Source organism: Camelus bactrianus, chromosome 30, assembly GCF_048773025.1.
Source record: "Camelus bactrianus isolate YW-2024 breed Bactrian camel chromosome 30, ASM4877302v1, whole genome shotgun sequence".
Classification (NCBI taxonomy): domain Eukaryota; kingdom Metazoa; phylum Chordata; class Mammalia; order Artiodactyla; family Camelidae; genus Camelus; species Camelus bactrianus.
The window spans coordinates 11,230,689-11,252,549 of record NC_133568.1 but is presented as its reverse complement, the minus strand read 5'-3'; the positions used below and the strand labels follow the sequence as shown (position 1 = coordinate 11,252,549).

Genomic DNA, 21,861 nt, shown 5'->3' with positions numbered 1-21,861 from the left:
CCTTTGTCCAGGGCCCTAGTTCCACTCTTCCTTTCCTCTCCCTTCCCTGGATTTCCCCAGGCTTTCAGCAGAACCCCTGCTTCCCAGACAGAGGGTACTCTGGAGGGGCCCAGGTTAGACTGGGTGACTCCGCCTCCCCCACTCTGCTCCCCACCCGCTAACAGGGCAGGATGCTGCTGCCCCGGGGGCTCTCCTGGGTGCACTCAAGCCACGGGGCCTTGCATGGCTCAGCTGCCTCCCCTCTCCCTGGCGAGGTGCCCACCTGCTTATCAGTGCCCAGCTTACCTGCTGGCTCTGCCCCCTGCTTTCCTCAATCTAGCACTCAGCTCCAGTACTTTGTGTCTCTCCCTGAGCCCGTAGCGTGCTGTCCTGTGCTCCAGGTGTGTCTTCTCTCGTGCAGAGGACAGTCCCCTCGTTACGAGCACTAGGCCTGACACATAGAAGTAACTCACCAAACCCTCGTGGAATGAGTGAATGAACAAGTGAATTGCCTTAAAAAGTCTATGGATATGAGCTGTTTCTTCTGCCTGAAATGCTTTTTCCCTTTTTCACCTGTCTGGCTGGCTGGGTTCTGCTTTCCTTCTAGAGTGAGCTCTAAAATGCTTTCTGGTCTGTGAAGCCTGTTCCTGGCCTCCCAGCTGGAGTTAGTCATTGGCCAACAGTATTCAGCTTCTGTCTTCCATTATTGCCTTCTGTCCTTTGTATGGTAATTGAGGGTTTGTCATCCCACCAGACTGTGAACAAGTAAATGACAAGAATCCTAGTGTCATTGTGTTCCTAGCACAGTTACTGGTCGACACAGGAGCTCTGAGTTAGCACAGGTAGCTACATAGGTGACAGATGAACTTGTCCTGATGGAACCTGCCACCAGTGGCTCACTTAATGACTATGAAGCACTTGGTAGGAGTCAGACAGTCTTCTAACTGCTTCTTCACACACTTCATCTCATCCTTGCATTGCCAATGAGAAAAATACGAACATGATCCCCATTTTACAGATGAGGAAACTGAGGCACAGAAAGCTGATATAAGTTGCCTAAGGTGCAGAGGTATACTGGCTCAGAAACCCCCATAGTCTAAACCACATTGTCCACTGAGCCAGTCCGATTAATGAATGTCACTGTGTACCGTTATCCTTCCAAGAGATGGAATAGGGATCAGTGCTTCAAGACTTCCCTGGAGATCTTGTATTTTCTCCTTTTTGACTTTTGCCCTTGGTGGGGGGGGGGACATCTAGTCACCAGTGCTCCTAGTGCTCATGCTAAGTGACCTGGAACTTGAAGCAGCTGAGACTCAGCAAAGCCACACGTTAGCTTAGGTAGGCACACGCCAGCTCCTGCCCTGCCTAAGAAAGTGCTGAGTACGGTTTGGAACAGAGCGATGAGGAGAGAAGCAGTGACGAGGGTGGCATGTAGGCCGGGCAATAGGCACTTTACGGCCACGTTCATTGGGAGGCAGCCAGGGGGCTGTGTCAGGTTACGCATGAGTGATAGTCTCCAACAGCAAGGATCGGAGGAATGCCTTCCTCCTTAGCCTGAATTTGTCTTTTTCTTTAACTTCACAAATGCATGTTGAGTTCTTCCTTGTACTCTAACCTGGAGTGGTCAGTGTGAGGATTATGAAAGAGCATCACCGGGGAGCCCTGCCCTCCAGGACTACCAGTTACCTAGTGTGATTAGATAGACATCACAGGAGGGAATCATACAGAGCCTGGCCGTCACGCAAACCTGAACCTTCATCCTGACAGTGAAGGGGCTATTAACAAGCGTCCACTGGGAACCCAGGGAGCATAAGGAACCGTGTAGGTGAGAAGTGCGGAAAGGAGATGGTATTACAGAAGGGCATGGTGTAGGAAGAGACCTCTGGCCTGGGAGTCCTGGGGTCTTCGGTTCTATTCCTTGATCTTTTCAGTGAGACCTTGAACAAGTCACCTCACCATTCTAGGCATCTGTGAAATAAAAGGAGTGGCTTGGGATGGCTTGTGTTGACTGAAATAAATGCACAGCCTGGAAGTTGAGAGTTATGTTTTGTTCGGCGGACATTTCTGAGGACTTGAACCACTTCGACCCCTGGATGACAGCCTCTCAGATCGCTCTGAGGGACTGCTCTGAAGAGGTAGGAAAGGAGCCAGGATATATAGGACCTTTACAACAAAGACCAGGTAGTCGGAACATTAAAGATTACTGTTAAAGAAAGCCAGACATCTCAAGTTTAAGAATTTAGTGCTTTTCTGTGTATGGAAAGGAGCAAATGTTTGGGCTCATTGAAATCATTTCTTGACAAGCAGCTAGCTAGCTAGGGCCAGGGTCCTGTCCTTTCACACTCTGAGTCCCCACAAGCTGCAGAGGCCGGGCTGCCTGCCTGTCTTCACTGAGGGGTGGTGGCAGCAGCTGATGACTTGATGGCTTCAGCATTCTTTGTTTACTGATGTGGCTTGCATTATTTTTCATTCACACTTGCTAAGCTTCCTTTCTACTCCCTCGGTCTCTGATTATTGGAGAGAGGTTCTCAAAGGAGGACCTCTGATTGGTATGTGAGGAGGAGAGTCAGTTCTCAGGGTTACAGAAAGCAGGCGTTGCGCAGGGGAAGTACTCAAGACACGTGGGGTAAGGTTGCAGCCATCAGGTGGGTGGTGACAGTTGTAGCAGGTGGGACCTTCAGAGAAATACTTATTTGTAAAAAAACAAAAAACAAAAAAAAAACCAGTGGCTTTGCAGACCAGATTGCCTTTTCCCTCGTATTTTTTTTCCAGAACAGGAAGTGGAACCTGTGTACTATGGTTCCTGGGATGCAGCAGGTCCTGGCTCTGCTGACACCCTAGCAGCCAGGCTTGTCCCCAACTGTGAGGGCTGAGGCACCGCCTTTTGCTTCCCAACCCCTTTCCTTCCCCAGCAGGATAGTGGTGAGGGCAAGGCCTCGGCTGCCTCGAAGCTCCTCTCCCTAGTCTGGCCCCTGTGCCTTCCCGCGTGAGCTGGGGGCCCTGAGCAGATGCAGAGATGAGAACCAGGCAGCCTGGCCGTGGAGGGGGCAGTCAGCGACAGTCTAGCCAGACGCCGTGTCCCAGCTCAGCCACGGCTCAGGCAGCCTGTCTTCCCTGTAGACAGAACTAAGTTCCTGTTAGCCGTGTGGGGCTCAGCCGTGAAGAGTGGTGACTCAGCGTTATCTCAGAGCCATTTGTCAGCGTGAAACATGTTCTTGTGTTTTCTTCAGACCTTGGCTCATTATCTCCTCCCTATTATGGTCTTCATGCCAAGTGGGCAGTTAGATGAAGTTTATTTACAGAGAGTGCTCGGTTACTTTGGGCTCCCTAAGGCGTGTTCTGTCCCAGGCTTGTCCACACGCACGCTGCTGGTCGTCTTCCCTCACCCACCAGGGTGAGCGCAGGGAAGGGCAACTGATTTTTACCTAAATATATTCAGGGAAGGGTATAGCTCAGTGGTAGAGTGTGTGCTTAGCATGCATGAGATCCTGGGGTTCAATCCCCAGTACCTCCACTTAAAAAATTAATAAATAAATTTAATTACCTGCCCCCTCACCAAAAAAAAAAAAAAATTAACCTAAATAGATGTAATAAAAGACAGTAATGAAATGTCACAAAAAATCTCACAACTTAGAAACCAAATAAATGTGTTTGGGGGTTATTTGCAATATATGCATAATCTCCTGTGCCTGCCTCCTTTCCCCTCATTCAGGGCTCTGCTCAAATATCACCTCCCTGGAAATGCCTTCCTCGGTTAGCCTATTTAAACACTGGCATCCCATCCTCCAGCCAGCCCCCTGTTTACTGTCTTCATAATCCTCACCACTCCCTGAAAACGTCCTGTGTCCCTGTTGGCCTGTCCGTCTCCCTCACCGCGATGTCAGCTGCTTGAGGGCAGGACTTGTTCTCCCTGCTGCATTCCAGTGTCTGACCACTAGCAGGGGCAGACTCGGCATCTGGCACATACTCACTCGCAGCGTTTGTCAGTGGAGCAGGGGCATGTGAGCTCTGGCAAGGGGGTTGCACACCAGAGGAACTGGGGCGGTGGGGCACTTTCCCTTGCTGCTCACGGATGATGAACCGGTTCCCCTCCCTGCCTTATAAAGGATCCTGACAAGTTCCAGTTTGGCCGCACCAAGATCTTCTTCCGGGCGGGCCAGGTGGCCTACCTCGAGAAGCTTCGTGCTGACAAGTTCCGGGCGGCCACCATCATGATCCAGAAAACTGTCCGAGGCTGGCTGCAGAAGGTGAAGTACCGCAGGCTGAGGGCGGCTACTTTAACCCTGCAGAGGTACTGCCGAGGACTCCTGGCCCGCAGGTGAGCCAAGCTGGGGCACATCTAAGGTGGCAGATTGGTGGTGAGGGCGGGGGGCAGGGGCAGGGGCAGGGACCGGCTCTGAGCTGGCTGGCCTCCCTCAGCCCCTGTAGTTAGAGTGGTTCCTGCTGCGTCCTGTCTGTGTCCAGCTTTCTCCTAGCTGCTGGGCCCATTTCTCTCATGCGCTTCTCACCTGAGCCAGTGAGTCTAGTTCTCAGGTCTCTTGACTTGCCTGGTCTGTGCGATCCCACCAGTGCTAGCCTCGGGCTGGCTGCTTTTGCCACAAAACTGCCATTTTCCCTTTGCGTAAACTCCTAAGTAAAACAATCTTCCTCTAGAAAAAGAGACGAATTCAGCCTTTCTGTCAAAGTTAACGTATACTCGGCTTCATGATTTACACCACTAGTTTCAAAGTTCCTTGGGAGTTGGGTAATTAGGGCTGGAAAAGCCTGGGGAGCTTCCTTCTATGAGTTGTTGCACTCAGCCAGCACGGAGAGGGTGAGACTTGTCTGACCACAAGCAGCTACCTACAGGCTCCCAGCCCAGCACCACGCAGAGGAAGCTGCTTTAACTGCCCCCTCCTAAGTGATGTCGTTGGGTTGATGGAGCACTGAAGCGGTGTGAGTGTCTACAGTGAGACGTATGCGGAGAACACCGGCCCCCATTAAACCTACCACCGGGCCTTTACTCAGGTCATCAGATTTGGGACCCGGCTCTGGTTCAAAGTCAGTGACTTCTGGGAGGTGGGGTGTGTACAGCTCAGTGGTCAGGCGCATGCTTAGCACGCTGGGTTAGATCCTGGGTTCAATCCCCAGTACCTCCATTAAAAAAAAATCAGTGACCTCTGCAAATACAAATTTCCTTGGAGAAGTGACAGTAATTATCAGGAAGCCTTGCACTGGGAAGCCAAAGTTTCACAAGTGGCTGCTCAGGCATCTCTGCTTGAATGTAAAAAAAAACAAGCCCAGAGCAGGCACCCTTTTGTACCACAAAGTTAGAAGATTGCTCCTGCTCCCCCTCATGTCCTTGCCGTTGGCTGTTTATCCGAGCATAACCAGAGATGATGAACGCCGTTAATTACCTGGGAGCAGCTGAGAGATGGTCTCTGGAACAAAAGCTACAGAAATGAGAGGGTTGTCAGTAGTAGCAACACTAATTATCATCACTGAGCAGCTTTCTGCACGGGGGCTCTCTCCTGGGCAGTGGATGCTAAGGATATAAAACCGAGCTGGCCCGCGTTCTCCCCGCAGGGAGTTTGAATTCTAGTGGGTGTGCAGGGCCCACATGTGGACAGAGAGTTCAGGGAGAGCTGGACTGGGAATCAGGCTCGTGTCAGCAAGCAGAGCCGGGCTGAGTGGGTCACCTCCAGCCTGGAGCTGCACCAGGTGATTTTTCAGATCCTTTCTAGCTTTTTCTATTCTGAGTCTCTAATGGAGCACTTGCTATGAGCCTGGCACCAGACAAAGCCCTTGAGGAGGGTAAAAAGTGTGGGACTGACTTTATGTGTGTCCTGGGGGGTGAGATGAGGAATGTGGAAATGAAAGAGGAAAGTAGGTGTCCACGTGCACTGCATCCTGGGCGGAAAGGGCTGGGAGATGAGGAAACAAGGAGGGGTCGCTGCAGGCCTAAGGAGGTTTTATTCATTCAGCAAATACTTAACCAAGCACTACTATTCCGGGCCCGGTACTAGATTAGGGGGTTTCAGTAGGGGGTACAAGGATGCTTGAGATGCGGCCCCTGCTATCTCCAAGCCCACTGAGGTCCAGGGACAGACAGAAGCGTGCACATGTGATGTTGAGGACCGCCCAGGTCATAGGAGGGGCTTGCAGGTGGAGAGTGCACAGATGAGGACCATAGAGTTGATCAGACTTAGACCGAGTTTCAAACATGTGGGAAGACTTGGTGGACAGCAAGGAGGAAGCCAATTTTGCTGTTCTGAGCTGACCTTCAAGTCCCCAAAGCCTTGCTAGATCGGAAAGGGTGCTAAGAGTTGGCTTGGCCTGGGGGTGTCCAGGCAGGGCCAAGGTGGGAGTGCTTGAGTTCATTAGCGGCCTAGAGGCCTCTCCCAGCCTGGCCCCCACATCTCTCCCTCCACAGGCTGGCCACGCACATGCGGAGGACCCGGGCGGCCATGGTGCTCCAGAAGCAGTGCCGCATGCGGAGGGCCCGCCGGGCCTACCAGAGGGTCCGCAGGGCTGCCATCGTCATCCAGGCCTTCGCTCGGGGCATGTTTGTGCGGAGAATCTACCACCAGGTGTGTAGCCCCCCTGGGGACTCAGGCTGCAAGCTCAGATCTAAAGCAGCAGCAGGTGGATTGGCACCAGCATAAATGTTGGGCATTCTCAGTTTTTTTAAGTAACTTCGCAGTCCTGCTTTCCCTGCATCCTGACAGGAATCTCATGAGGTGAAGCATTTCAGGGCTCTCCAGAGAGACAGAGCCAACAGGAGATGCGTGTGTGTGTGCACATGCGTGTATGTGCACACGTGTGTATGTTCACACAGAAGTTTACCATGAGGAATGGGCTCATGCAGTTATGGGGGCTGAACAGCCCCCGTCTCCCATCTGCCAGCTGGAGACCCAGGAAAGCCAGGGGTGTCATTCAGCCCGAGTGTGAAGGCCTGAGAACCAGCAAGTCAGTGGTACAAATCCCAGTCCAAGGGCAGGAAAAGATGAGATGAAATGTCCCAGCTCAGCTGTGAGGCAGGAAAAAGGCGAATTCTCCTTCCTCCACCTCTTGTTCTATTCAGGCCCCTGGTGGATTGGAAGATGCCCACTACACAGGGGAGGGCAGCCCACTTTACTGAGTCTGCCAGTTCCACTACTCATCTCTCTGGAGACATCCTCACAGACACACCCAGGGGCAGTCCTTAACCTGGACCCCCGGGCCAGTCAAGTTGACATATAAGATTAACCATCTCAGACAGGAAAGGTGCATATCGCTGTGCCCCTTTAACAGCTGTGAAATGCTCGGAGAAGCTGAGTCACCTGCCCAAGGGCACGCAGTCAGCTGGAGCAGGGCCTGGTGACCCACCTTGGGCTCAGGCAGACTTGAGAGCAGGGGTGACACTAAGCATCATCAGGTCCGGCCCTTCATGTAACTGATTAGCATCCCGAAGCCCAGGGAGGTGAAGTCCGGAGAGCGACCCCAGCCTCCCCCCAGCTGGGCCACTGTCCAGTGATGCTGAATGACCCAGTTAGGTAGCCCCAAGTCAGGACATACCCCTTCCACCAACTCATTTAACATCCACACACAGCTGAAGGTCGATGCTAAGACAAAAGATGGATTGGAAGGAAATATTTGAAATGGTCTTTTGTTTTCCTAAAACGAGTATCTATCTTACCTTCTCATTTATGATAGAGAAGGTATGATTTTCTAAGTAATAAAACTATAAAGCATTAAATGATAGTGAAAAAGCAAACATGGTTAGGATGGAGATGGAACACACCCTAATACAATACGTGAAGAAACACAGGCCAGTGGGAAAAGGTTCTGTGAATACTCCTGGGAGACTGGTGACTTGTGTGTGACGTCACCATGGACGTGGCAGGTGGCATTTGCAGGGCACTAGGTTTAAACCCAGCTCATCTCAGAGCTGTGACGCTGGGCATGTAAGTCTCTCAGCATGTTTATTTATTCATTCACTCCACAAACATTTATTTTGCAGGGCATTAGGGCAAGAACATCGCTGATGCTTTAATTTTCTGAGTGGCTTTTAACCGGATAGGAAAAAAGGAAAACAGTGAATTACAAGCCAAGTTGTAACTGTAAGCCATTAACCCAATGTGGACTTCCCCTAGGCAATCTCACTTCCTCTCTCCAGTTCACTGTCACCATGAAGGGAACCACATCTGTTGATTGGGGGACTGTCAGCTGGATAATCATTAGGCCCCTCCAACTTTTAGATTTTTAGACTGCGGTTTCCTAATGAGTAAAAAGCAAACAAAATAAACTAGAAACAACAATTTGACAGCTGATGCCCAGTAGGGACACAGGCTGCAGAACCTAGTTACAACCGTTCATAAAGTCACCAAGGCCTTCAGTCTTAGGGTGGCTGAATGTCACTGACCTTGGCTCTCACCTCCCCGGGGCAGTATGAGCCCTTCTTGCTCCCATCCTGCCGTGCAAACCCATCAGGTGTGTGCTTGTCCCCCGTCAGGTCCTCAGGGAGCACAAGGCTACCATCATCCAGAAGCATGTGCGGGGCTGGATGGCTCGCAGGCGCTTCCAGCGGCTGCGGGGCGCAGCCATTGTCATGCAGTGCGCCTTCCGGAGGCTCAAGGCCAAGCGGGAGCTGAAGGCCCTCAAGATCGAGGCCCGCTCCGCAGAGCACCTGAAACGCCTCAACGTGGGCATGGAGAACAAGGTAGTCCAACTGCAGCGGAAGATCGATGACCAGGTCAGTGCTCCACCCAGGGAGGCTTCCCCAGGGAGCTCTCATGTGATCCCTGCGTGACTTTGTGAGGCCATTTCACAGATAAGGAAACTGTGAATCAGGGGCATCCAGTACCTGGCCGAGATCACAGAATTAGAAGGTGCTGGAACCAGCACTCCAACCTAGGTCTGTCTGAGCCCACAGCCATAGTGGGGCGATGCTAGTTTTTTTAACTCCAAATGTCACTAAAGTCGGTCCTTTCCTGGGTTATGGCTAAGACGGGTTCCCAGAGTTGAAAACAGGCTCACTGTTATCTTGCTCATGGAGGGCTTTAATGACCACAGGACCAGGCTTCTGCAGTGCCCCGGAGGGTTTCACAGGCCTCCAGAGGAAGGACAGAAGAGGATGGAGGGAAGGAGGGGTGTGGAGGGTGAGAATTAGAGTTGGGGCCACCAGGCACGGCCTTGGAGGTCACTGCTTTTATTGTACCTATTCTGTTCTAGGCACTTTGTAAGCTTCTTAAGGATCCCAACAGGGCAAGAAAATAAATGAGCCATTTTACACCTAAACCAGCTGCCCTAAACAGAACCCCAAATGTAGTAAGATGTTCCTGCTTCTCTGTTCTTGCAAAAGACTAGGCTTCCCGAGAAGAAACTGTCAGTCACCCTGGGTGTTTGTGTTCTCTGTGTGAGTTCTGCAGGTGTCTTGTTTGGCTTGGCTCCTTAGTGGGAAGCAGGACAGAAAGCTCAGTGCAGGGTGGAGGACACTCGGTACCTGACCCTGGTCAGCCTGCTGTGGTAGGTCAAGGCAGGGAGGGAGACATACCTGCTCAGACCATCAGGGAGTGGAAAGAGAAAGGTCTGGTCTCTGGGATCAGCCATTTGAAAAACGAAAGCACAAGGAGGGCCAAGGGTTCTATGATGATCATGATGATGATGATGATGGTGGCTATTGATGACTGGACAGGAAAGACATTTGCATAGTCAAATTGTGCCCATTAACCTTCTGAGCAAAGTCTAGTCAGAGGGATGAGCCAGCTTTGTACCCTGCCAGGAGCCTCATGTACTGCCCAGCTGCCTCTGCCCTGCGTTCCAGCCGTAGGGCCCTGCATTGGCATTGCTGATTTCTGAAGTTGACTCAAGAAATTAAAAATAAATCTGGTATTTTACACTCCACGTGCTGAAACATCATAGAGAAGCAAATTTAAAAGGCCTATTTTTAAAAAGAGCTGTTTGCCTTAAGCTTCCTGCTTGGCAAACATCTGTGAGCAGTGGCAGGTGTTTCCCGCCCTGGGCAGGGTGCCCTGTGTGTGGAGGGTGATGAGAGGAGGCGGGTTAGATCTTAGATCTTGTTTTCTTGGGCCCCTCCCCATGTTGCCCAACTGTGTACCTGGCACTATTCTCCTGTGTCAACTCATTTAATCCTCACCACAACCCTATGAGATACTAACGTGGTTCCCATTTTAAACTGAGGCCCCGAGAAGTTAAATAGCCTGCCTAGGGTCACACAGCTAGTCCGAAAGCATGGCTAGGATTGAAACTTGGCATTTTGGTTCCAGAGAATGTTCGGCCACCTCCAAGCAAATTTTAGGATATCTGCACCTTGGAAGGTTCTTCAGACATGTGAGAATTCCCCAATCCAAGGACGATGCTGAGCTTTGTTTAGGTCCATTCTCATAGATGGCATCATCCTTGGACTGTCTGGCATTTTACAGTGGGATGTGTGACCCTGTGTCAAAGAACATGCTTGGCGCTCTGTCATGAGAGGGATCATCAGCAAATCTGTGGCACCAGGACTTTAGAGATTCTTGTTCTGCCGCAATCTCATAGCAGCTGGGGCTGACCTTTTTGTGAAGGGGTTTCTGTTCTTTGTATAATGCCTGGAGACAACTCAGGCAGCAGCTCCCCTGACACACAAGGTTCTCCTTCGCCAGGAGGAGAGGATACACGTGTGTCAGGAACAACTTAGGTGAAGGCATCCCAAAGTATTCGTCAGAGCGGCGTGGGGCAGTGGACAGAGTCCCAGCAGGACCTCCATGAGTTCTGTCTCACTTACACTTGCAACCAGTGGTGACACCTTGGGATTATGGCCAAATCTCTAATTGGGCCTTGAGTTCCTCAGAGGGGATTATCCTAAGATCTCTAAAGTAACTTCTAGCCCAAAAATTCACTGATACCATGATGTGGCTAATGTAGTTGTTCCCAACTCCAGGCTGCACTGTAGAATCTCCAGGGGAATTTTTTTTTTTTTTTAAAGTATCCCCACTGCCAAAAGTCAGCAAAGGAGGAAAATGAAAAATAAAACCAGGGTAAGATTGGCACTCAAAATTCATGTTCAGGTTTTGTGCACCCAACGAGAGGCAAAATTGGCACCAAGTTCCCAAGCAAACAGAAAGAAGGAAATAAGGTCGCTCGAGAGCTGCTAAAAGAAATGAAATTGTTCAGGAGGGTTGGAGCTGTCCCTGGTGCTGAGACAGTTTTCCTGTGGGTTTCGTAATCTGTAGTGTAATAAACCACATCCTTCACAGTAAAAACGGACAGTTCCTGGGACCATTTCTTGCAGTGTCCCTGGTGTAGGCCTGTGGTGTGACATTTTTCAGCCAAAATGATGTAATCTAAGAACTCGGTTCTCTACCAGCCTGGCTTTATTCAAGCACAATGTGTAGAGTGAGAAAGCCAGTTGAGCCTACAGTTTTTTTATGAGGGTCAGGTTCCTTAGACCTTTGTGAATATAAGGCTATATTTAAATATATTTTATCAGAAAAAAATATGATACATGCATATGGATTCAGTCAGTAGCCTTTTAAATCAAATTGATTCAGTATACTTAGTATTTACTCAGTAAACATTAGTTAATAACTTATGATTCACAAGAGCATCTATATATATTTGTAAAATTGTGTTACAAGTCACAGCTTTCTGGCCTTCTGTGCCTCCATTTCCTCATCTGTGAAATGGGGATATTAATCAGCCTTACTACATAGGATTTTTGTGAGAAGAGAACGAGGTGATAGACATGAATCAGGCAGGACAGTGCCTGCCCCACAGTAGGCACGCGGTAAGTGCTAGTGCTAGGTGTGGAATGTGGTATTTTTCATGGTGCTGCTGTCTGACAGTGACTTTCCCTCTCCCCCAGGAGTCTGTAGAACTCTTGGTACAGTTCTGCCATTTGTGCACTGCGGAAGGGTAGCTGGCTATGGGGACAAGTGGGGCTGAAATCCAGCCCACACTCTGTCCACCTGACCTTGAGCCCTGGTGCAGCACTGCCCTGAGGAAGGGGTGTCGTCTGTCTCAAGCCGTGCACCCTGGGGCTGTGTCCACTTAGAGGGGCAGCTCTGTGACGCTTGTCCCTCTGGAGGTGGTGCCTTTTCTGGTTTACACAAAGGTGCTGGAGAGGCTGGCAGAGGACTTGGGGTTACTGACTGGGGAACAGGTGGATGTCATATCCTTCAGGTGGGGGAACATCTTAAAATAAAAAAGATCTTGCCTAAGCAAACCTTTGAGACCAAAAAGAAAAAAAAAAAGCTATTGAAAAAGTAGCAAATAGCAGAGAGTCTCAAGTTACCTTCCCAGTTGGGTTCCTTGTTGGCAGTTGAGGACAGACCTGTGCCCTTGAGCAGTAGACGCCGAGTAAGTGTCCTCTGGGGGTGGCTGAGGAGCCCGAGAAGAACAGGGGTCCGTATGCAAAAAACATTCCCCTGGAGTCAGGGAAAGGTCCTCTCTGGTTTGGGACAGAGCTGGCCAGGTCTCAGGTCCCCTGACAGAGGCAGCTCCAGGGAGCTTGGCCTGCCTCGCAGGGAGGGTTTCCGGGATCTATGCAGGAGCAAGTGCCCCTCGCCACTCCCTGTGCTGGACTTGGCTGCACGGCCGTGGGCACCTGATGTGGCCATCATAGCATGAGGATGAGACAGGAAACTGCTAGGCCCTTCTGGGGGTCTTTCTGTCTAAAGTCCCACCTCCAGAACACAAAATGTGCAGCCACGGTGAGTCCCCAGTGATTATTTTTGGGTGAGAAGGAGCTGCCACAGTGCTGCTGTCAGGAATAGCCCCCCCACACCCCAGGCATCCAGCTCCGAGCTGGGAGCATCTCTCCCAGGGGTCCCTGGAGAATGGAACGATGAAGAGGGCTGCCCTTTATGGAGCATTAATGGTGTGCCAGCCCCGGTGAAGCTCTCCATCTTTCTGAACCTTGACAAAACCCCATGAGGGAGGAGTGACTGATATCCCTCTTTCAGATGTGAGGACTGGGACACGGGGAGGTGGGATGACCTCATGATAGGCTCACAGCTGATCAGGATAGAGCTCGGGACTGAGCATAGGTCTGACTGGCTCCAGCCACTTAACTCCCCAAAATCCATGAGCCTCACCTCAGCCTGGGTGTCAGTGAAAGCAAAGAGCTGGCCTCCTAGACACATCTTTGCGTGATAGTCCTGGGGTGGTATCTCGGCCCATAATAGGGTGCCACCATCTGCCGATCTGTACAACCAAGTTCTCCCCGAGAATCTTTCAAGGTCATGGGATGTGCCTGTGTCCCCTCCACCATCGCATGGTGTGCCTCTCCCCACACCCCACACCTGCTCCGTCTAGAGGTCTCCACAGTCCAGTCCGCCTCCCCACTCTCCTGTGATCTGACTCAGGCTGTACTACCTGGAGGTAACAGTTGGGCTGAACCTCACTTCACACCCAGAGCAGAGCAAAGTCAAAGTGGCTAGTCCAGCTCGCTTTTCCTCCCTGAACCCCACACGCCTTGTGCAGAGAACCTTCAGCCTCCGGGGAGACCCAAACCTGTGTGGGAGGTACAGACAACACTGGGTTTTTTTAAACAGTTGCTGCCTAATTGGGTCTCTTGTTTGTGATTACTTAGAGCAGGGCTGACCACCAGACCAGACATAAGGGCATATCAGGCTGTAACTGGGAGGTTTCCGGAGACCGTGGGAGGATCTCCTTGTGCTGTATCAGTGCAGGAAATGTACTGCTTGGACACCAACAGCGGGTCTCAGCCGTGAGGTCCCACGGCCTTCAGGGTGTTGTGCTGGGTCCAGCGGCTGCTGTTCTGCTCCTCGCTGCTTTCCACGAAGCTTCATTTCTGATGTGAACAAGTCACGGATGGGTTCCTGATGCCCCAGTTTATTGGTGTTTTAGCCAATAGCTCTCTTCTCCTTGGAGTGAAGAAGAATCAGTGACTGTTCACTGCCTGCTCGGTTATTTGGAGAGCCCTGCTTCTTCCTCTCCGCTTTGCCTGCTGACACGCTCAGCTGCGGCATCACTTGCTTGGCCCCTGTGCACACCAGCTCTTGACACTGGCCCTGGGTCCTCGGGGCGTCCTCTGTGCGAGCTCATCTACAGTTTGCACCCCGTTCCCCCTCTGTACCTGCACCAGGCACCTGGGGGAGTGCTTCCCACTCGCCTGTTACTTGCGTGGCATGTGACTGGGCACCTAGCAGGGACAGGTTCTGCCAGGGCATCAGTTTCTGGAGTCAGAGTCTTACAGGGTAAGCTGACAGGTGGTGAGAGAGATCAGGGGGCCCTGTGGAGGGCCTCCTTGGAAGGCGGGATGCTGAAGGGGTCCTTTGTCTCAGAGCCAGAGATTAGGTTGCAGCTCTTTGTGTCACTGAGTCGTAGGGCAGGAGGGCCCGGCATGGAAGAGCAGGGAAGCCTGCAAAGCAAAGGCTGCAGATCCAAGAAGCCATGTTGTTCCCGAAACTTCTAAATTAGGCGTAAGGTCCGTCCAGTTGGACATGGAGGGTCAGCTGCTGTCAGACAGCCTCCAGCTGTGTCACTGCTCCTAAGCACTCCTAGAACATCAGTATTGGAGTTTTTTCTTTTTCTGTATTTCTCCTAGGTTCACAATGGAGTTTTGTTAGGGAGATGCCAAGAAAGCACTCAGGCATGCAGTGACTGTGAGATTTAATCCCACCTTGGAAGGGCCTTTTTTAATTGCTTTCCCGTTTTCCACCTGCCCCAATAACCTTGCTCTCCACCTCTGTCTCCCCTCTCCCTGTTTGCTGATGCTCTCACAGAACAAAGAGTTCAAGACGCTGTCAGAGCAGCTGTTGGCCGTCACCACCACACATGCCATGGAGGTGGAGAAGCTCAAGAAGGAGCTGGCCTACTACCAGCAGAGCCAGGGTGAGGACAGCACTCTGCAGCTGCAGGAGGAGGTGGAGAGCCTGCGGGCCGAGTTGCAGAGGGCCCACTCAGAGCGCAAGGTCCTGGAGGATGCCCACACCCGCGAGAAGGATGAGCTGAGAAAGGTGTGTTGGGGCCAGAGGGGCAGCTGAGTGGTGGGCTGGCCTGCAGGGAACCCCTCTGAGGCAGTTTCTTCTTCCAGCCGTAAAACTGCTGGACTTCACTGGGGCTTGTGCCCGAGACTGACCATCCCTCTGAATTTAGATGGGAAGTGCCCCTGCTTTGGGGGAACACACAAAAGCAAGTGTCCATTCACCTGACTAGTGTTGACTGAGTTCCTACCATTAGCTGGACACAGTGGCATCCACTGAAAGGGTTACACACGTGTGCCTTTTGGGCAGGTTCCTTAGCCACTGAGTCAGCTCTGTGCCCTGAGTCCTTGTTGGCAGGGGAGATGGTCCCGAGGTAGTGGCCGTTCTTCTTGATGTTGCCCACAGGGATTAGGGGCAATCTCCAGGCATCCCCACCCACAAGCATCATGCTAGTGATAGTTTCAGCCTGACCCGCCCACTCTGGTCAGTGTGCTCCATAGTTTTACTCTTCACCCCATAAAATAGAACTTTCTGGAATTGGACCCTACTCCCCCATCTCAAATGTCAGGATATGAAGATTCCTGTCTCCACTCCCAAGAGAGCTGTTCAAACCCGGGAAGTCCCACTGCAGAGCCTTCCGTGGACTCAGGACACTGCTTCTCTCCCCCCGTCTAGACAGCGACCCACGGGCCACAGGGAAGATGCCACACTGCCTGCTTGTTCAGAGCCTGTCCATCACTGGAGAGTCACAAGGGGTTGAGAATCTAAGCGGGGAAGGACTCAGTGTTCCTAATATTGAAGTAATACTTTTCAGTGTTTAAAAATTGGAGCAAGCTGAATGCTGCCACAGAAGGGGTCCTGAGGTAGACATTGGAGTAGGAACTCTCACTGGCTTAGTTCCCTAATCTGTTTAAAAAAAGAAAAAAAGAAGTTGCTTTAGATCATCTTTAAAGCCCCTCTGGACTTGCACCTGATCATCAGCTCCATGAGATGGTATTGGGTGGCTTCTAGACGGGAAAAGGACCCCCCTCAGCCCTGCTCTGTAGTGCCTCCCTCTGCCGGTGCCCCCGTTACCTTCTTGTGGGCTGAGCCTCAGGCACAACCTGGAAACAGGTGGGACGTGAGAGCCTGCAGAGCCAGCTCCTGCTGGGCGTGCCTCCGTCATCTCCTGTCTCGGGCAGAATTTCTGCACCATCAGCCATGGCTTTCCTCAGATCCTGGGGCTTTCCTGAGTCAGAGGTGGGATCCCAGGAGGATCAGAAGACAAAGAAATTGAGACATAGGCAGGCAGCCTGGCACAGAAAAGGCCACCCCTGCAGCATGTTGCCCAGATAAACCCTCCAGCTCACCCATCACGAGTCCTGAAGTGGACTTCATTCTTTGGGATAAAGCACGTGCTTTAGGAGACTCCTGTTAAAATGCAGCTACAAGCTTGTAACTTATAGAGCATGGAATCCCTGTCTTGTGGTTTATGGACCCTTGAGAACAGATAGACTGTAATGCTTCTATGTAAATAAAAGACGGGAGGCATAAAGAAGCCAAGATTAGAACTGAAAACTCTTGAGATTGGTGACCCTGGGAGAAAAAGAAAAGCAGGCTCCCTGCACTTGGGCGCCAGTCACCGTGAGATACTGGGAAGTTTGTTAACCCAGCAGATCACGAAATCGGAGTCTCCCATCTGCATCCCCGCAGACAGCACTGGACTCATCGATTCCCCAGGCTCCTTCCTGCTTCCTCTTGGGTGCTGTGGTTTGGGGACTCAAGAGTGCTTTTAAAATATCCAGATCTCCATCCAAGGGATCCTGAGGGTTTATAATATCCCAGTCTTCCTCTGCAGAGCCAAATAAAGCAGCAGGCTCCCTCCTCTCCTTGGAAAAATTTTTTTTACTATTTCCCCCTCTTCTTTGGGAAAAAAAAAGTTGTTACTATTGAAGTGTTGACCCAGGTCTTAAATACAATGAGAGCTTAGGCCTGACAAGGAAAAAAACAAAACCCAAGGACACTACAAGAAGGGGGCTATAGCAGGTGCAGAGGCAGAACAGGAAAAGCGCTTTCCCCGCAACATAAGAAACTGGAGCAAGATGACTCATTAAATACCCTGTCCACCTTCTTCCAGGAAGAGAAAAGGTGGAAGCAAATGTTCCTCTCTCTCTAAGGTCTTTCAAATGTTGGTGGCTGTGGGGGTAGGCAGGTAGGGAGCTGGCTTCTTTTTCCCCTCTTGCTCTTCTCTGCCTGGTTAGGGTTTAATATTTATCCACAGCACCGTGTCCAGTCTTAACAAATGCTGAATAATCAGACAATTGGTTTCTTCTCGGGCCCGTCCAGCAGCCTGCTCCTCACTGAGCAAGATTGATGAGACAGGCGAAGCGGGGAGGGAGCTGACTGCTGGTAGATGTTTAATTAATGGATTTGATATTTCCGTCAGCAGATGTTGTATTGGAGCTGGCATCCTGGAAAGCATTGGGCTTCCCACCCCTGACAGTGTTCTCACTGCCAGGACACGTGGCCAGGTCTCCCTAGGGGCAGGAAATCACTGGTGTCCACAGAGCCAGGGGCAGCCCCCCTTCTATTAAAGGTACCCATTGTTGTGTCCTCTCCCCAGAGTGGTCTGCACCGAAGCCTTAAGCCTCCTTTCCTTTTAGCTCATGTGCTGTGTATTTTACTCTTCCTTAAAGCTGTCAGTGATCCCTGTGCTGAATGACTTGTGCAGCTGTGATGTTTTGTGTGGCTGAGCTGATTTGTGTCCCTGATGAAAGACATGACTCCCAAGGCTGCCCTTGACCCAGAGGCAATGGCTCATTGTCTAGACTCTGCCTGGAAGGTTGCCTGTGAAACCAGCTGGCTTGGTGCAGGGTTGCGAGTGGTGACGAGGAGCAGCCCACAGCCAGGTGCCGGGCTCCGAGGGTCCTGAACACGTGTGAACCCCTCGGGCAGGTGTGGTCTGGGTTGTGTTCATGTCATCGGTCACCCAACCGTTAGCCGATAGGTACCTTGGATAGTTCCAGTATAAAGGTTTTGGGTTTTTCCAAATAGAAATAAACAGCCCCACCCGTGGGGACAGTGGGGGTTCTCACAGTGGAGTGTTTTGAGTTTTCCCCCAAAGGTACAGAACAGGACTTCTTTGGCCAATTAGGACTCAGCGTTTGTGCTCTTGGGAGGATTCATGCTTCATAAGGAAGTTGATGGTTATTAGAAAGAGGACCCCACCCCGTGTCTGTGGAAGGACATGATCTCACTGCAGAAATCGTGGATGCTCGGAGCCCTCCATTCATTCAGCAGACGTGTATTGCCTGTATTTGTCAGGCACTGTTCTGCACACTGGGGCAGAAGTGGGCAGTTTTAAAAGTCCTTCTCATCCTTAGGAAGCTTAAATAGTTGGAGGTTATTGGAGAATATACAGACAGGGATCAAATACAAGTTATCCCTTGTGCGCTAGAAAGAGAAATAAAGCCGAGTAAAGGGAAAGAGAGAGACCCCTGGGGGCAGGGGAGGTGTTTCATTTATGACGGCCAGAGAGTCTGAGGAGACACCCAGGCGAGGTGAGGAGTGAGCCGTGAGGACTTCTAGGGCACAGGGGACAAAGTGCCAGCAGGTGCACAGGCCCTGAGGTGGGCGTAGGCTGGGCGGTTCGAGGACCATTGGGCTGAGGTGGAGGGAGCGGGGAGGAGGAGAGTGGAGGGTGGTGAGGTCAGGTCAGGAAGCCTCTTCCGACCCTGAAGGCAGTGTTGGCTGTGAAACCTCCAGAGAGACGCACAGCCTGTCTTAGACACTTGGCGCCTGCAGCCCCCACCATCCCCTCCTGCCCCGAACTCCTTCCTGCAGCTCTTACTGTCGGAACCAGGCGTTTGAGGCCTGTCCATCACTGTTCTTCCCACACCCGCCTTCTGACCTGTCCGGACCCGGACTGCTCAGCGCCACGGCCAGCTGTATGGCTGCCTAGCTGTGTAACCTTTGGTCGGCTCACTGACTTTTCTGTGCCTTCATTTCTTTAAAAGCAAATAACAATGGCACCTACCTCAAAGGTATTAAGTAAATCTGTAATGCTGCCTGGGACCCAGTGAAAGCTCAGTGAGTGTTCGCTCTCCATTCCCTCAACTAGCCTGTAACCACGTGAAGGGCACAAGCCGGAGATGGCGAGCCACCCACCCGTCCATCAGCAGCTCCCCAGCCAGGCTGAGGCGCCTAAGTGGGAGTCACTGCCTCCTGAGTTCCCAAGGGGAGGAGCACGGACCTTGCTCCTGGGTTCCAGCCTTGTTGAAATTCTCCCCTGATCCTTCTTACCAGATGCTGAGGGTGAGGGGAGCAGTTCTCCTAACTCACTTCTTGGTGCCTTAAGCTTAACTTTAAAGCCAGGAGGGAGGGATGATGGCATTTAAACATGACCAGTTGAAATCCAAACCTCACCACGGCTTCTGCCCTTTAGCCAGCATCCCTGAAGCCTCCTTTCCTGCTTTTACTGCCAAAGGGGTCCAGCAGAGTTTGAGAGGTGTCTCTCTGATGGGAGTGCAGGTGGGTCCTCTGGGATCGGCGTGATTGTCTCCTCTTGGATTCCGTGTCGCAGTCCTGGTAGGTCACCAGGTAGTCTCAGCTATTGTGCACAGGCTAGCATCATGTGTTGTGCTACTGTACTGAGGATGGCATTCTGAGGCTCTTTCTGCACAGGTTGGGAAGAGTCCTCTCCTGAGTACATCATAACACGTACCCACACTGGCAGGAACCAGAGGGAGTGGGGTCATTCAGCAGAGTCTGTGGGGATGCTCGTCACTCAGACTGAGAACCGGGAGCCTGTCTCACACTCATCTTCTGTCGCCACACCTAGCACAGGGTCCTGTGCGCGCTAGATTGGTTTATTCGTGGAATGATTTTGGTAAAGTAGCAGCCTTATTGAATATAACTCACACACTGTAGTTGAAAGTCCACAGCAAGTCTTCTCTTTCCCAGCATCTGGGCTGTGCTGGTCCAGTGAGTCAGGCTTGGGCAAGGGGGTGACAGAGAACAGAGATAATTCTTCATCGTTAGCTTCAGGCTTTCCTGCGACTCAGATATGAAAGCTCATACTTTACTGTGACCCGCAACCAAATGCAGGAGAGCCAGTTACTGTTGTAAGTTCCTGAACACAGCAGACGAGCTTGGTGTAGACTTTTCATGAGGTTTTTGTGGGCATTGGAGAACCATACACAGTTGTGAACTCATCTGTCTTGTTTTAATGAGATTTTTCTTTCCAGGTACCATCTTTATCTCCAAATGAAAGCAGCTTTGGCTGATTCAATTTTCTTAAGTAAAAAGAGCATTCCCACATAACCAGCCGAAGTTCACACCCCACAAAAGGAGCCTCCCCTCTGCCCAGCTTCACCGGGAAATGTTTTCCCCTGTTGCTCTCTTTCAGCGAGTCACAGACCTGGAGCAAGAAAACGCTCTCCTGAAAGACGAGAAAGAACAGCTTAACAAGCAAATCCTGTGCCGGTCTAAAGGTTGGTACCGAAGTGCTTGATTTTTCATTGTGGATTTTAATTTCTTTTCCACACTGATCTTCCCCAAAGAGTTCTACCAAGCATGCAGTTAGGTGGGATGCTGTGGTGGGGAAAGGATTGTAATAGAAGAGAGCTGGAAAAAAGGGTGCTCTTTAAGACCCTGCTGCTGACATTGGATTTCAACAGCTGAATGCAGCGAGACACACACATAATGGACAGATAATGCATGAGATTTGGAGTCAGGGAGACCTTGCACTCAAAGAATGACTAGACAGTGCTACTGCGTGGCCTTGAGCAAGTCCCTTAATGACGGTAGACCTCAGTTTCTTCCTCTGCAAAATGGACATAAAGGTACAGACTTCAGAACATGACGTGCTTAGGATGGTGCTTGACACATAGTGAGTACTTAGGAACTGTCCTCATTGTTCTTTTTCAGTTGATCTTTAGCATCCTTAGTACCTGTCATGGTTTCTTCTACCCAATGAGTCACCTGTTAATGTCTGCTCAAGAGAGCGTCATGGGTCAGACCCCAGGTCACCCAGCTCAAGCACCCACGACTGGGGGCCATCGTCACCCCCATGTGCTGCTTGACCAAAGAGGAGCAGAGAATCCAGACCCTGGTTCTCCCCTGACTCAGTGAGGCCTTAAGGAGACAACCCCAATTCCCAGTTCCCCCTCTTACCACAGGAGAATTGAACCCCCTGAGTGCTCAGACCCACCCAGCACTATCTCGTTGGAAACTTAACTGTTTTTAATTTCCCTTTACAAAGGGCTAGGCTCTGACAGGAAGAATAAGTTTGGGTGGGGAAAAGCCCATCCATGTTAGCTTTTTGCCTTTCCTCCTTCCCCTCACCTGACCCATGGCCTGATCTTCTCCTTGAATCTCCTTTAATCTGTCTGCACTCCGAGCACCTGAGAGACCAGGAGTAGGGAAGAAACTCTGGAACAGACCCTGGGTTCTTCCACAAATGCTGCCGGCAGTGCTGTGACAGTTGTCGTAGGAGAGTCTGGCACATTAACCCAGGGAGTTGTCGTGTGTGCTGCCGGCTTCCCCCCACCCCTAGGAGCAGCTGGGCCCCCTCCCGCCCTGAAGGCTGGACTGCAAGTCTGGACCTCCCTTGGCTCTGCAGCGGGGAGGGAGTGTCCGCATTGTGAGCACATCCCAGGCAGCCTTTTAGCAAGAGGCTCGTCAGAAGGCACCAGTAAGCACCTGTGAGGGGCATCCATTGTGAAGCAAGACTGCAGCTCCGTGTGCTTGCTTTCCAGACGAGTCTGCCCAGAACTCTGTCCAGGAAAACCTCCTGATGAAGAAGGAGCTGGAAGAGGAGCGCTCCCGGTACCAGAATCTGGTGAAGGAGTATTCCCGGCTGGAGCAGAGATACGACAACCTTCGGGACGAGATGACCATTGTAAAGGCAAGGAGGGCGGCTCTGCCACCCCGCCCCCAATCCGGCTTTGTAGCCCTTGTTCCTGAGCAGCTGTGGCCCCTGCACTGCTCCTGG

At 51.5% G+C, this 21,861-nt stretch overlaps 1 protein-coding gene across 4 annotated transcripts in view; it reads left to right on the top strand.

The window, feature by feature from the left end:
- MYO5B (myosin VB) overlaps nucleotides 1–21,861 on the top strand; it is a 294,119-nt gene that overhangs the window by 234,954 nt on the left and 37,304 nt on the right. For all 4 annotated transcript variants that reach the window (XM_074355274.1, XM_074355275.1, XM_074355273.1 and 1 more), the window contains 6 exons: nucleotides 4,086–4,297; nucleotides 6,392–6,548; nucleotides 8,453–8,692; nucleotides 14,688–14,921; nucleotides 20,275–20,359; nucleotides 21,626–21,774. In XM_074355274.1, coding sequence (XP_074211375.1) covers nucleotides 4,086–4,297; nucleotides 6,392–6,548; nucleotides 8,453–8,692; nucleotides 14,688–14,921; nucleotides 20,275–20,359; nucleotides 21,626–21,774 — 1,077 coding nt within the window. The remainder of the gene's footprint in view (nucleotides 1–4,085; nucleotides 4,298–6,391; nucleotides 6,549–8,452; nucleotides 8,693–14,687; nucleotides 14,922–20,274; nucleotides 20,360–21,625; nucleotides 21,775–21,861) is intronic.